This window comes from Microtus pennsylvanicus, chromosome 7, assembly GCF_037038515.1.
Source record: "Microtus pennsylvanicus isolate mMicPen1 chromosome 7, mMicPen1.hap1, whole genome shotgun sequence".
Classification (NCBI taxonomy): domain Eukaryota; kingdom Metazoa; phylum Chordata; class Mammalia; order Rodentia; family Cricetidae; genus Microtus; species Microtus pennsylvanicus.
In genome coordinates, this window is record NC_134585.1 from 31,520,404 (window position 1) to 31,536,355 (window position 15,952).

At 47.0% G+C, this 15,952-nt stretch overlaps 1 protein-coding gene across 2 annotated transcripts in view; it reads left to right on the plus strand.

The window, feature by feature from the left end:
• The window catches only part of Chst10 (carbohydrate sulfotransferase 10), a 30,677-nt gene extending 23,049 nt beyond the window's left edge, over window positions 1-7,628 (plus strand). For both annotated transcript variants that reach the window (XM_075980375.1, XM_075980376.1), the window contains exons 5-7: window positions 364-598; window positions 3,362-3,467; window positions 5,367-7,628. In XM_075980375.1, coding sequence (XP_075836490.1) covers window positions 364-598; window positions 3,362-3,467; window positions 5,367-5,904 — 879 coding nt within the window. In that variant the 3' untranslated portion in view covers window positions 5,905-7,628. The remainder of the gene's footprint in view (window positions 1-363; window positions 599-3,361; window positions 3,468-5,366) is intronic.
• The last annotated feature ends 8,324 nt before the right edge of the window (window positions 7,629-15,952 follow it).

Sequence of the window (15,952 nt, forward strand, 5' to 3'; positions counted from 1 at the left end):
TGCTAACCTTCAGGGCTGTGGAAGATGGGGATAAGCCTGAGCCCAGGACTACTCCTGTGAGAGAGCCCATACACGGCCTCTTCTCTTGGAACTTCAGCTTTCTCATCTTCTCGGCTTATCAAGGCAGCCTTCTAGGGAAGTCACAGGGACCAAGTGGACATCTGTCTTCCTGGCCACCTGTCCCTGTGCATCTTTAGAGCTCAGCAAGGCTGTGGCGAAGGGGCTGGGAAGGGCTTGGGAAGTGGCAGAAGGTGGCAGTCATCACTCTAGAAATGGAAGGAAAGCAAAAGAAAGGGGACTTCTGGGGTTCTCTCCTGCTTCATACCCACGATCCTGTGCCTCCTCTGTCCCTCTCTCTGGCAGCCAACGGGGAAGCTGCTCTCAGATGGCCATCCTGACCAGCCCCAGGTTTATCTGGAACGACTGGAGCTCATCAGAAATGCCTGCCGGGAAGAGGCTCTGAGGAACCTCTCACACACTGAGGTCTCAAAGTTTGTCCTCGATCGAATATTTGTGTGTGACAAGCACAGGATTCTTTTCTGTCAGACTCCCAAAGTGGGCAACACCCAGTGGAAGAAAGTGCTGATCGTCCTGAACGGTGCGTGTGGCATCTGGGGGTGGGGGAAGGTGGCATCAGCGGAGGCTATGGTTTGTTCATAAAAGACCCACAGTCTTCCCGAAGGTTTCCTTTAAAAGCTGGTGGAGCTAACTTTGTTTTGTTTTACAGTGTTAGGTATGGAACCTAGGGCTGTGTGTGTTCTAGGCAAGCAAGTCTTCTGCTGCTGAGCTATACTCCCAGCCGGCCTCTGGTGGCTCTAACTGGGATGTTTGGATCACAGAGCCACAGGCAGGATTTCCTGGGTTTTCGGAGCTATAGCTTATGAAGTTTAACCACCCCCAATTAGCCCTTCTTATTCGTGGCACGTGTCTTGAGTACTTCGAGGCCACCACACTCTCTGAGGTATTCTGTAGTCAAAGGACCCACAGCCAAAGCCTGGGAGGAGACTCCAGCCCCCTGAGCCTCAGGCAGCTTCACTCATAGACCAAGCTGGCTGGGTAGACTTCTTCTGTAAACATAAAGCATTAAGTTAGCTTGCTTCAGAAAATCTGATGTTCACTGGGGAACAAATTAAATCATAGAAAAATGAGTTCATCCACTATGGTTTGGATGATTCACTGCTCTGTGTAGACACATGCTTATTAAATCCCAATTCATCTAAACTGACCTAAAATAATTATCGCCTGTCTGTTCAAATTCAGCTCCAGCTGGCTGAGTTCCAACAAACAGCATTGGAACTTCTGGTCAGAAATGGTACCCCAAGTACCTGGGGAATGATTCTTGTGGTTCAGCCTCATACCCATAGATCCCAAGCCTACTCCTGGCAACACTAGCCAGCGTTTGCTGCCATTTGCCCTTTGTCCAGATCAGCTGGAGGGCAAAAAGGACAAAGCCTCATCTTCTGGATACACAGTTGAAGTTACTGTGCTCCTGAAGTAACAGACCAGTGTGCTGAGTTTTTGAACCGGAGATCAAGGCTACAAATCAAATTGACAACAAAACATACAAGAAAGACTCACAACAAACTCGCTGTGTTTGTCAGAATCATGTGCTGTGGTTTTATGTATCAGTTACAGATTATTTAAATTGAAAACAAAGAACCCTTTCCTTGACATCAATACCCATAAAATGATTAGTGAGAATAATAATTGAACTTATCTAAAGAAGGCTTTTATTACCCAACTCATTACTTTGTTTAGTAGAGAAAGCCAGCTTGTTTATTTCTAAAACAACATGTATTTATATAATCTTATTTCCTAAAAGAGGAAAAAAATAAACAAAAGCAAAAAGCACAGCCGTGGGCTTTCCAGGTCGTATAAAGCTGGAAATCCCTAGTGGCCATCCTCAACGGGCGCCCGGTGTACTTGGACAGTGAGTGGGCCCAGGCATGGATCCAAAGCTCTAGGTCCTCCACCATCCCCTTGTATAAACTGATGACGTAACTGCTCCATGCTAAGGCTACAGGTAAGGTTTTATTGTAGATATGAGAGACAACAGCCAGCAGTATCTGGAAGGGTCCAGAGCAGAAAACGTAGAAGGATAAGCATAGCGAGCAGACTGGACCTGGCCATGAGAGAAGCAGGGGCAGAGCAGAGTTGATGGTGGGGGTGGGGAATGGGGACAAAGAGGGAGACAGAGAGATAGCATAGCCAAAATGGCAGGGTTCTAAGGAGAATGAGTAGCTGCGGGAGGGACACCCGTGAGCTGGAGAAGTTCAGGGCAGGGAAAAGGTGACAAGAACCTGGATGCCAGCATGGGCTCTGAACTGTGTAACAGGCATTTGTGATGCTAAGGGAGCCTAGAGGCCAGCATTTGTCTTGGTACGCTAGGCATCTGTCCTGCCCGTGATAAGGGAGATGGCTCCTTTAGTATGGGGAAAGTACTACACAAGTTCCCAGGAAGGCTGGTTTTTGTCTGCCTGCCAGAACCTGGGGAGCTGGCTTTTCCTTTGGACCAGGGCACATCTCAGTGCTCCATACGAGGGCAGAAGTGGTTGGGAGAGAAACGAATGAATGAGTCGAGGCTGTGCCTCTTGCACAGGTGACCCAGGAGAGTTTCTCCTTGTGGGGACTCAAAGCTTGGCAGAACAGAGTCAGCACAAGGCTAAATGTTACGGCTCACAGACGCTGGCTAAGCCCTCGGGGTCCCAGCACCTTTCGTTTCCATTCGTCTATATTGGGAAGAGAAAGGTCTGCCCAGCCCCCAGCTCCCCTACAAAAACTTGGTCCCCCTGCTTTTTCAAGTATGTCCTCCTTGCCCCGGTACCCAAACTCTAGCCAGGGCTTTTCATCATCAAGTGTCTTTGCCTTTTGCCATGAGGGCTGCTGTGGCATTTTGTGAGAAACACCGTTGGTCTAATAGTGTTGTGCTACACCAGCACAGCCTTGTCGTGGAGACCAGGACTATGGATACTGTGCTCCAGGCCACGCCCTTCCAGCATCTCTTGCCATCTCAGAGGAGAAAAGCTCTTTCATTTTTTTAGGGAGGGTTTAGCCTCTAGGTATAGTACCGGGGCTGTGTGCTGTCAGTATTCTGTCTGTTTCGTTCCCCACATGTCTTTCTTCCAGTTAGCTGATGTATAAAACACACACACACACACACACACACACAACAGCTGCTTTTCTTTCTGTTAGTCCCTGCAGCAGGAACAGCTGGAATCTAAAGGGGCACACATGGACACTGGAGGGGGTGGGCTTCTCATGTGTGCTGGGAAGGTTATGGGGCCTGAAATGACATGGACAGGCACCCCTAAAAACCACACTGAGCCAGTTCATGCTCACCTTCTCCTCTTGTTTACCCCAGGAGCATTTTCATCCATTGAAGAGATCCCCGAAAATGTGGTCCATGACCACGAGAAAAATGGCCTTCCGCGTCTCTCCTCCTTCAGCAAGACAGGAATTCAGAAGCGGTAAGGGCAGCTTCTTCAGAGGGGACGAGGGAGGGCCAAAACTCTTGCAGCAAAGGCCGAAGCTCAGTTTGTATTTGTGGTGTGATGCACTCGGCTCAAAGGACCGCAGGGCCAACTGTTTCATGTTGGCATGCAGCGGCCAACAATATCCTTAGCGTGTCCTGCTCACCACAGCGCAAGGGCCCTCCTGAGGATTTCAGAATACCTTTCCCCACCTTGTCACAAAGGCCGTTAGAGTTTGCATCAGCTTATTGCCAGAAGTGGACAGTACTTTGTGTTTGGATTTTGTTAAGTTTTATGGGCTCCTTACTAAACAGGGTGTTTCTCCATTATAAAGAAATTGCTGCTTTACTTTCCCAAGTACTTCCCGCTGGGGTCATCGCGTGAGCAGGTCCATCAGAGGCGGTGCAGGAGACGAGCCCCCTTGACGGTGGCAGCGGTAGAGTGAGCAGCTAATGAGTGAGAATGTTCTCCCATTTTAGCTGTGAAGAGGGGCTGTGGGAGGCTGCTCGTTCGTTCCCGGCTGCTTAGACCTGAAATAATCACTCTGAAACTATACTATTTGCAATACTGTTTGGCCAATAGCTTAAGCGTATTACTGGCTAACTCTTATATCTTAAACTAACCCATTTCTATTATTTTAAATTTTACCACGAGGCTCGTGGCCTACTGGCAAGGTTGCAGCTGACAGCTCACATCTTTCCCCTCTGGCAGCTACAAAGTGTCTCCTGACTCCACCTTTCTCCCAGCATTCAGTTTAGTCCCCCTCGACCCCCACCTAACTCTACTCTAGCCTATCACAGACCAAGGCAGATTCTTTATTTATTTATTTTTTTCAGATTCTTTATTTATTAACCAATAAAAGCAACACATATACAGAAGGACTTCCCACACCAAAGTAGCTTCACTGAAGGGGCCAGAATTCAAGAGCTGCCCCTCAGTATCAGGTGGAACCTGGGTTTGACCCTCCCTGGCTTTGTCGGCCCTTTGTTTTTCGTTGTCTAACTTTCCCTTGGGTAACTCGGTCTTCATAACTTTGGTCAGACATCACCCTGGGTGTAGACTGTCCCTCTGGGCTCTAAAGACCTCTCTATGGGGCTTTGTGGGAGTCCCTGAGTTAAGATAGACAAATCGGGGACAACAGTTTCTGGTTTTCAGGTGAGTGTAGTATGGCCACAGATAGAGGGTTGTCCTTGTCACCATCAGCACCATCACAAGCCTGACAACCGGTGCCTCTGCTCTGCTGCAGCCACTCCGGGCAGCTCGCTCAGGATGCCTTCCCTGTTGGAAGTATACAGTCTGGCTCCTCTTCCTTCTTCCCATTCTTTCCTCTTACGCTGATTGCTGCTGGCAGCTTGGGGTGCAATCTTTAAAGCTGTGCTCATAAAATCAGTCTCTGGCCTCGGTGAATACTGACCTACAGTTCTAGCCCTGGTGACTTGTAAAAGCTTTAACGTTTTGAGCCAGCCAAATGAAACAGTCTCACATCCGTCCCAGAAGGAGAGTGCTAGTGCTTCGAGCAGTCGGGGTTGCCTTTCTTTCTTTTTTAAGGCTTACTTTATGTCTGCGGTGCTCTATCTGCACGTATCCCTGCGTGCCAGAAGAGGGCATCAGATCCCACTCACTATAGGTGGCTGTGAACCACCGTGCAGATGCTAGGAATTAAACTCGGGACCTCTGGAAGAGCTGCCAATGCTTTTAACCACTGAGCCATCTCTCCAGCCCCAGTTTGGGTTTCTAAGTCTCTGTTTCCTTACCTGTAGAATGGGTTCAGTGCACAGTACAGAGTGTACACCGTGTGGGGGACACTTTTCACAGGCCCAGCTTGGTGTTACTCCTTCTCTTACCTCCTCTACCCTCCCAGAGCATCAGTTTTGTCTCTTATTTATCTTTCCTCAGATTGAAAACATACTTCAAGTTTTTTATTGTCAGAGATCCCTTCGAAAGACTGATTTCCGCCTTTAAGGATAAGTTTGTTCACAATCCACGCTTTGAGCCTTGGTACAGGCATGAGATCGCCCCTGGCATTATTAGAAAGTACAGGAAAGACCGGACGGAGACTCGGGGGATCCAGTTTGAAGATTTTGTGCGCTACTTAGGCGACCCAAACCGCAGATGGTTAGACCTTCAGTTTGGGGACCATATCATCCACTGGGTGACCTACGTAGAGCTTTGTGCACCCTGTGAGATAAAGTACAGTGTGATCGGACACCACGAGACCCTGGAGGAGGATGCTCCGTATATCCTGAAAGAGGCCGGCATAGACCACCTGGTGTCGTACCCCACGATCCCTCCAGGCATCACCTTGTACAATAGAACTAAAGTGGAGCACTACTTCCTGGGCATCAGCAAACGCGACATCCGGCGCCTCTACGCACGCTTTGAAGGGGACTTTAAGCTCTTTGGGTATCAGAAGCCAGATTTTTTGCTAAATTAATGCATGACCCTTGAATTCTTGCTAGGTCAGGGGCTGACTAGTTGGGGGGGGTCTTAGCACAGAAATGGAACTCCCTTCAACATTTCTGTGGTTCTGTGAACAGGTGACGTTGGGCTCTGCTTGTCTGAGCTTGGATGTCAGATGTTCTGAGGGCCCTGTGTCGTATATGCCCGCCCCCCTCACCACCCTGTGTCATTAGAAGGTCACTAGCCATCACTCCATGAGAGGTTAGCAGAGACTGTTTGCAGACTGGCAGGCAGACCCAGAGCAGACAGTGTTAGAAGCTGTTTCATTCGGTGTTACATTGTCATTGGCACTGGCAGCTCAGCAGTGGCCAGGTGGTGTCACCCGTGACCTGTGGATTGTACAGACACAGCACTTTGAAGAGAGATCGAGATGCTTAATGGCTGCAGAAGTTACTGGAGCCCACGCAGACTCAAATCTAAGTCATAATGATACCTTTTTTCTTCCGCCTTGGAACAACTATAACCACAGACACAGATCATATATGCCCCTCGAGCTTGAGGCCCTGTGGCATTTGGTGGGGATAGTTCCAGAACAGCGTGAGCAGGTTGAGCAGTCTCTTCAAGATCCAGGCTAGCGCTCTCTCTCTCTCTCTCTCTCTCTCTCTCTCTCTCTCTCTCTCTCTCTGTTTTTTATTTTTTTTTAAGACCTCTGACCCTCCAAGCACCTGCTTCATTCTGCAGAAGAGATTCCTTTCCGGAAAGTGAGGGGGGTTTCAGGAACATCCTTGGGGACTTGGAACTTGGCGCAAGGAAGGAAGAACTGGATGGTCCTGGGAACGCAGGCTGCTGTGGAATTGGGTGCCTTTGCCTTGGCTTCTGATTTTATCTTGGACTGAGCAGCAGGGACTCTCCCACCTGTCTCCTCCGTGAACTTCACTGTCCTGAAAGGGGAGAAAGACCAAGCATTTCCATTGGATAGATCCAGGCAGCTGCTGACGACAAGCAGGCCACACCATGCCTGGCCTGCAGAATCCAGTGCTGTCTCCACACTGCCATGTCCGCTCATGTCGACAGACAGGCTCCTCCAGCCCCAGTTCTAACAGTGCCGCCATTCCAGACTGAAAGGCCACGGTTGGATAATCAGATTCAACAGCAATAAAATCTTGGGTGAGGCCAGTCTGGCAACATGCCCTCCAGGCTTTGAGGCCAACCCCAGCAAGAAGAAAGACACATCAGCGTGTCAGCTGCCAACCAGCAGCCAAGTGCTGCTACAGATGACTGGATGGTCTACCTGAGGAAGTCTCTGGCACACGCATGTGCCCAGGGTTGGGAGAAACTGTGCTAGCTTTTCCTAAAGGCCACAGCCCTCTTCTCCAAAAGTCTTCCTAAACGTGTAAATGTGAAAGTAAAATAAAATTTAAAATATGTGCCAAATCTGAACAGTGGAGAGGGGGCTCCAGGGCCACAGGTAACCCCTGGTGGCTTCAAGCTGAGGCCAGGCATGGGGCCGTGGACTGGAATGAGGCTCAGCCTTTCCTGGTTAACCGAAATGCCAAGAACGTAACATTGGGTTGTTTGTAAATGAAGTTTTAGCATAGCCTTTGTAAACTCACTTCAGACCTAAACTGCTGATCATCGACCTCGTCCCTGCTTTTGACAGGCTTCATTGTTAATAGCGTGTGTGGCAATGGTGTTGATAGCGTTTGTGAAGTTAAGGCCTTCCAGGTAGTTCTGATTAAAGCGGCATTTTCTCTCTTGTGGCTGACTGGGTTGATCTGATTTTTCTCTTTCCCTCCTTTCTGCCATACTGGTCATTTTCCTAACATACTTTGCTGAACAAGTAACTATTTCTACCACAGTAAGTCGGAAACAAGCCAGCTCCGCACACCTGATCCCAGACAGCCAGCATCCCCAGAGTGGCTCAGCCTGATACCCTCCTCCCAAGGTCTTGGAAGGCCCTTCTTATCTTCACAAATCATGTTCCTCTTCACTCAAGGAGGCAGTCCTTTCCCCTGTGTCCCTTGAACCACTGCCAAATTCATTACAGCTGCGGCTTTGGTTGCTCTGCTCCCCACATTGCTGCACGCTCAGACATTGCGCTGCCAAGCCTGGCCTCAGCCTTCTCATTAGCCTGCCTGAACTGACACGGGGCCTCGTGGCTCAGAAGCTGTCCTTGCAGGGTGGGAGCAGCAGCTCCACCTTCTAGATCCATTGGGTGGTAGAGTCACCTCACGTCTCTGCAGAGCTGACTAATCAGCTCTTGGGCTTGGTCCTTCCCCTTCAGCTTCAAGCTGTGGAAGGTGCCTTGCCCCAAAAAACTCTTTCAGATCCTGCCCCTGCCCACTGCTGTTGGCAGCTCCACCTGGTGTCCTCAGCTGTAGGAAGAGAAGCAGCTCCGGTCTCCAAATAGCCCGTGGACTGCTATTTCTCTCAATGCATACCAGGTTCTGCAGCCTGGCCCTTCCCTCCTGTCTGGTTGTCTTGTCTTGTTTTCCTTTGGAGCTAACAGGCAGGGTTCTGCTGGCATGCTCTCATCACTCTTCCTGGCCCTTGTATTCATCAGAGTTCTCTAGAGAAACAGAACTGATGTGTGTGTGTGTGTGTGTGTGTGTGTGTGTGTGTGTGTGTGTGTGTGTGTGTGTGTGACTAAAACAGCTTAGAAGCTATTCTAGTTGTCCAACAGTAGCTGTCTTACCAATGCAGGGTCTAGTAGTTGTTCACCACGTGAGGCTGGATGTCTCGGCTGATCTTCAGGACACACCAGAATCCTGAAGAAGTAGGCTCTAATGCCATCGAAGGAATGGACGCTTGCCAAAAGAGCAAGCAGGCCAAGAGCAAAAGCTTCCTTCTTCCACGTCCTTTCTCTAGGCTGCCAGCAGAAGGTGTGGCCCAGATTAAAGGTGGATCTTGCCTCCTCGAAAGATCTGTGCTAAAATGAGTCTTCCCACTTGACATGATCCAATTAAGAAAAGTCCCTGACAGGTGTACCTAGCTGCTTGGGGCTTAGTTAGTTCCAGATGGAGTCAAGTTGACAGTCAAGAATAGTTATCACAACTTCTGAAGAAGTGACCAATTTTAGGACCATGGTTCACACCTACGTTCGTCTCACATCGTGGCTGAGAAGCCACACCATTAGGTTCCGTCTCCACTTAGTCTCCCATTCTCTACCACCTGACAGGTGAGAATACCCAAAGCCTTCCTATTTGGGTGCCCTTTTGCTTAGTAGCTAAGTCTTGAACTCCCCTCTCTGGGCTCACGTTTTATCACACAGATGGCCCTCAGTTCACAATGGTTACTTCCTGACAGAGTCATTGTAAACTGAAAATACCCTGAGTCAAAGATGCATCAAGTACCTTAATCCACGGGCATGGTAGCTTAGCAACACAACACATTGAGGGTCGCCAGTTGTTGGCTCTTGTGATTGGTAGCTCACTGTTGCTGCTCAGCATTGCGTATAGCTAATCTGGGGGAAAGGATCAAATTTCAAAATACAATTTCCACCAAATGCATATTGATTTCACATCATCAGAAAGCAAAAAGGAAAAATGAAAACAAGTCAAAATATCCCTAAGATGGGAGCTGTCTGTATACCTCGTCAACACTGCTTTCCTGGTACTCTGCCCAGAAATCTCAGCGAAATATTTGATTTCTTCACTTGCAAATTTGGCCTGCCACCAAAATCTCCAACACAGATACACTCCAACCAGGTTCTTGACCACTCTGTACAATGTCCTCTTTTCAACAGTGTGTTCCTAATGTCTCTCTGAGGCCGCCCAGAATGGCCCTTACACTACTTTCTTTCCAACTATTATTTTGGGTTTTTTCTTTAAAAGGAGTGTGTGCACCTGAGTGTGTGTGCACCCACATAGGTATGTATAGGTGCCCTTGAGGGCTAGAAAAGGATGTCAGATCCTATGGAACTGGAGCCATCATGCGGGTCCTGGGAACTGAACCCAGGTCCTCTGCAAGAGCAGCAGATGCTTTTAGCCACTGAGCCATCTCTCCAGGCCCCAATGTATACGGCATATTCTCTAAGAAGACAGAAGCTGTCTCTACAGCTGTCTGTAAGAAGACAGAAGCTCCTCTGTTTTCTGAACCCTCATAGAATACCCTATAATGTCCACATTTCTTGCATGCACCCCAGAACTCCTCCATCCTCGATTATCTATTCCTGCAGCAGCTCCCACACTTTATTTAATACAGCAGCAATCTCAGTGCCAATTTCTCTCTTGCTCTGCCTGGGGTTCTGTAAGAAATCACCGTAGCGTGGGAGGCTTAACCAAAGCAATTTGTTTTTCATTGTTCTGGAGGCTAGGACGTTCCAGATGAAGTGCAGACTGACCCTGTTCTTGGTGACTTGCAGGCAGCTACCTTGCTGTCCTCAAAAGGCAGAAGAAAGGGGAGTGCTCTGATCCCCCTACGCTTCAAAAGATACTCATTTCACTTCACCCCACAGTCATGACTGCTTCTAAATCTATCTCCCAGGGGTCCCCATCTCCATACATCATCCCCTCGGGGATTGAGGCTTCAACTTGTGAATTTTAGCGGGAAAGGGGATTTAAGTGTTAACATTGATCTGCAGGACCCAGACTCTATCTCTGTAGCTTCCAGAAACACTAAGATGACCGGGTATGGCCATATACAGTCCCTTGTTTTCTACAGAGAGCCTCCTTGCTGCCCTTGGCACTCTCTTTATATTGGTGTGTGTGACACATTGAACTCCCCTCCTCTCTCCTCTGCTGCCAGCATTTAGCTGGAGCCTGAGCCAGAAACCAAAGCCCCATCTACCTTCACTGCATCTCCCAAGTTCAGAAACAACTCTTCTGTTTTCTATCTTCTTTATCTATTAATTTGAGAGTGGGGATGTGGTGTAAAATGACAACTCCAGCCCCTAGAGGAAAATGTCAGTTTTTCATCCACTTAGTTGTATGTATTAGTCACTGTGGTGAGGAGCAGCGGGCTGCGTCCTGCCACTCGGCTCCCGCACAGCTAGCTTTACCCAAAATAATTACACACAAATTGTATTCTTTTAAACACTACCTGGCCCGTTATCTGTAGCCTCTTATTGGCTAATTCTCACATCTCGATTAACCCACTCCCTGGTCCCCTTAGGCTTGTAACCATATCATAATGCAGAAATGCATTCAGTCCAACTTTAAAAGTCCCCATAGTCCATAAACCACCAGTAACACTGTCCTGGTAAGGATATTTATCTGTACGCATAAGCCAGATGCAGTTCTTAGTGCCTGAGTGAGACACTCATAGGCAATGCTTCAAGGTCCTTGCAAAAAACATGCTGAATATCTAGGAGCTCAAGGAGAGTCCCCCTTATGTATTCCTCCTTGGTTTGCCCATGATAAACAGATTTGCAGTTCCTGACTCAAACTAAATAGCTCCATACCAATTCTGGAGTCAGGTCACACTGCTCAAGAGCCCACGTGGATATGTATACTCACAGACAATACCAGAACACGTCTGTTTACATGTGAACATTTCAACAGTGTTCTGTAGAGGTTTGAATAAGGATGATCCCCGTAGGCTCATGTAATTGAATGCTTGGTTATTAGAAAGTAGAGCTACTTGGGAGGGATTAGGAGGTGGGGCCTTGTTGGAGGAAGTATGTCACTTGGGGTGGGCCTTGGGGTTTCGAATGCTCAATTCAAGCCCTGTAGCCCTCTCTTCCTGCTACCTGCAGATCTGGATGTAGAACTCTCTGGCACCATGTCTGCCTGTGTGCCACCACACTCTCCACCATGACAATGGACTAAACCTCTGAAACTGTAAATCAGCCCCAATTAAATGCTTCCCTTTACAGAAGTTGCCATGGAACACTGACCGACTGTCGTATGATATTTTGATTGCATTCTGACGATCCAGAGACAACCGATAAAATTAGCTTTGGATCAGAGGGCGGAGCCAGCTGCTAGTTGACCAAAATGTGAGTCCCATGAACATCGGCGTCACCTGAAAAAAAATCCCATCTCTTTCCATTTGTGTACTTTTGACTTTTCCAGAAATGTCATGCACCTAGGGCTATAAATTCTGAGACTGGATTCCTTTGCTCCATAGCCATAGTCTCTTAGGGTCACCTGGGCTGTGCAGCTAAGGATGGTTGGTTACTTCATTACTTGGGTGAGTGTTCGTGCAAGGGGAAAAGCACATTTGGTTTTTCCATTCAGTCCTTGATCACTATTGTAGATGTGTCCAGTGCTGGGCTTTATCTCAGTGGCTCTCATGGTTGTGAATACGTGTGCAAATCTTTGAGTGGGTGCCACCGACCACCCCAGCCAGGGATGGGGTTTTCTGGGACGTGGTTTTTCAAAGACTAGGTGGGTGAGGATTCGGTGATGACAAACAGAAACAAACACAGGGGCAGTTTGAATCTGAGTGTATTTTGCTGCTCTCAAACAGGGGTTTTATACAAGAAGAACAGGTATTACAATTCTTAAAAGATGTGTTCAGCGTAGCAGTTACAAAGAACAGTTATCATAATCATTTGGCATAGGAAAGCATAAAATCAATCAGGTATTACGTTTCCTAAACAGTGGGTTTAAAGAATCAATGATGACCAAAACAGATAACGTCTTAGATACTAAACAGTGGGTTCAAAGAATCAATTATGACGCCAAACAAGTACAAAAAGTCACTTATAGTTAATGAATGACTGTTAGGTCCTGACCAAGTTCATAAATTTTCATGTGTAATCCTTAACTAATGTCTAACTTTTGTCTTCTTGAAAAATCCTCAAAGTTCAATTTAAAACTATACTTAAGCAATGCTTTCTATACCACAACCTCATCTACACACACATAGCCATACAAATTCATATATTGTCGGGAAGATATTCTATCAAGGTATTATTTTATAATTATGTAAATGATTATGAAGCAAAACACTAAATCTCTTAGAGAAGAGGTCATGGCCAGTGACCCCATTTCAAGGGGATGGCTTCTTAGCCAATTTTCTTGTTTAGAATTTCTATCCAGGCTATCAGGAACATTTCATAAGTATAGAAAGGAAATAGAAGCAGACAGACTGCCATGAGAACTATGATTCAATAATTTCTCTCCGGCTAGAGAGTTCCACAAACCGGTTCCAGGAGACCTCTTCCCTTTGAAGTCAAACGCCTCCGTCTGTGGAACTTGTCACACAGATTCTACTGGGGTTGGTGTGGCAAGTGGGGTATAGGTTATTGTGTGATGCTAGCTGCTGGGTCGCAGACTTTTATTCTATGTATGGGATGCTGGGGCTTGAAGGAAAGACTAGCATATGGTAGCCGAGCATTTTATCACTGGGCTCCACCCCAGCCCTAGATATTTGTTGAATGGAAAGAAAAACAAGCATTATGACTTTGAGAAAATTGCTAATGTACAAAACTAAAAACAATATCAATATTACACAGAGGATTAAAAAAGAGTTAGATATAGGCAAATTACATTTGTTCCTCTGGGAACGAGGATAAAAATGGAATCTCATGCTATAGTGAAGCCCATGGCTTTGTGTGCTTTTTAAAAAACTAATAAAAATAAGGGCTGGAGATGGCTCAGCAGTTAGAGAACTGGCTGCTCTTGCAGAGGACCGAGGTTGGATTCTCAGCACCCACAGGGCAGCTCACAACCATCTGTAGCTCCCGTCCCAAAAGGTATGAGACCCTTTTTTGGCCTCCATTGGCACTGCAGAGACATAACACACAAAGGCAAAATAACCATGCACCTAAAAAAATATTCTAAAGAAAAAACCTAATGAAAATAAAACGAGTGATTACTATGCCTTGAAAATTTAAAATATGAGAATATTTCAGCAACACATATTCTAGTTTTCAGTTATTTAGTAAGTATTAGATAGTTAAAATCCAAGGCTGTGAGCAATCAGGCCGAGAGCCATCCCACAGAGAGGCGAGGAGGACTGCAAAGACCCAGGGACAACTGTTCTATGTGACAAGAGACGGACACCTCTTCTCTTTCTTCCCAAAAAGCCTGCATAACCGATCCGTTTAATTGCACAGAGTGTCACGCGTTCAGTGTTTCCGCTGGTTCTCACTGGTCATATAAAGGACCAAACCAAATATGGACACTCATACAGTTTTAGGTAAAAGTGATTGAGGACCTCAGATCTGTTTGTTATTTTGGACTCCATCTTCTTACTCTTTCTCAGCCAGCTGCATGCCCCCATTTTCCTCCAGAGGGCGCTGCTCTTCCTTAGCTTTTCACTTTGGCGAAAATCACTTAAGATCTTACTGAAAAGCCCTAAGGATGTCAGAAAACGCCGCTGTTTGAGATTAGGCCCGGGATCTGTGGGGTTGGGATTTCTTTGCTTAAGGGAAGTTAGAAATAGAAAGAAAGCCAAGTTTCCAGTGATTGCTAAAAGGCTCTGAGCGGTGAGAGTGGAAATTCCGTCTGTTTTATCGGATTGTAAATTCTTAAAGCAAACAACAGAAAGCTTCCCTTCTCACCAGGTAATCCCCAGCCAAAGGCAGGCAGCACCTGCAAGATTTTGTCGGGCATGGCGGCGGGTACCGTTGGTCTCTGTACGGTTTTACTGTGTTTTCACAACCCTGCCAGAACAGTTCAGGAACAACAGCCATATCATGCCCTGAAGGGAACAGAGACAAGCTGTGGGCTCGGAGCAGCTGTTCTGTTAGGGAGGGATGGTCTCGGGATGCTCAGCCTTCCCCAGCCTGTCTCAGCCTGAACGGATCTTCCTAGGGTTTTGGGTGAGAGTCTTGCTGTACCCATCTGGAACTGCATATTTATCAGTGTCAACAAAAGCCGCCCAGGCAGGACCAAGAGATGATTAAGCATTTTGCACTAGCGAGCAATTTTTCTATTCAAGTTGTGGATAATTATTCTAGAAGAAGGGGGGAAATGCAGTAAACAGAACAATCAAGATGCCTTTAAATATCTTCATGAGTACGTATCTGTATGTGTATATCATATCAGTAAGTCAACAACTTCCATTCATGGCAAGGAGATATAAAATGGGTGTGCCCTTTGTCTTTGTGTAATGCCAAGGTGTTTCCCCTCTTAAACCCTATGCACTCCACAGAGACCGTTTTCTTGCTTCCCCTATTGTTAGAATGGCATTCACTAATAACCCTCGGCCTGAACCACCAGAGATTTTGGTCATCCATACAGAGAGGCCACCTGATTCTGCCTTTACAATCTTAATGGCAGATGATTTAAAAATCCCCATGGCAGCTGCTTGGGTTTGTGATGATCTGGAAGCACCTTGGTGGGTCCAGCAGTATGGACAAGAAAAATGAAGGATGAGGAGAATTGAGAAAGGATCTAGGTTCTGAAAGGACCATGCATGCAGAGTAGGTAAGGGTAGAACTACTCCCCACCCCCCTCTTGCTTGCTTGCTTCTTCACCAGATGGTTCTGAAGCCAAGGTATGAGCTGCTTTGAAATGAAAATGTGTTGGAATCTTAAGTGTGATGTGTTCATGCAGCACGTGTCTCGGGACCTTCTGGGGGAGATTCCCTCGGTGATGCTGTACAGGCATAGACTGGGGGAATCTGAAGGTAAGAGAAGGCCACCAGGTTTTGTCTGATCTAGTGCACCCCTAAGAAGGACTGAGATCAACTCCTTCAACAGGTTCTGAGCTGAGAGATTGGCTAGTGGTTGCTCTCTGCACTGTTGGCGACCCTATTCTGTATACTGTGCATATATTAGGTGGTCAGAGTGTTCCCCAGTTTTTTTTTTATATGCTCTAAGTACTGTGAACTCCACACAGTTCTAAAAACTGTCTGCCAAAGGCCACTCAGTAAAAGAAGTGATCATATTGATGCTCCCTTCATCCTCCAACGGGGCTCCTTATCCATCCACTGTTCAACTTTGATGCTTGAAGAATCCTCCACCCTTTCTTTGGGCATCGATGTGTTTCCCTGACAAAATTGTGGTATAGGAACAACTGTGAAATTAAGAAGCACCACCAAGGGATTATTGCATCAGAGACTAATGGCTATGAGGGGTAGATTTTAAATGACCCCAAAGGCTCATGGTTAGACATCAGGGTCCAGTGTTCAGAGATGGAGCTTTTGGGAGACAATTGGATGATGATGGTTTAAACCACACCAACGGT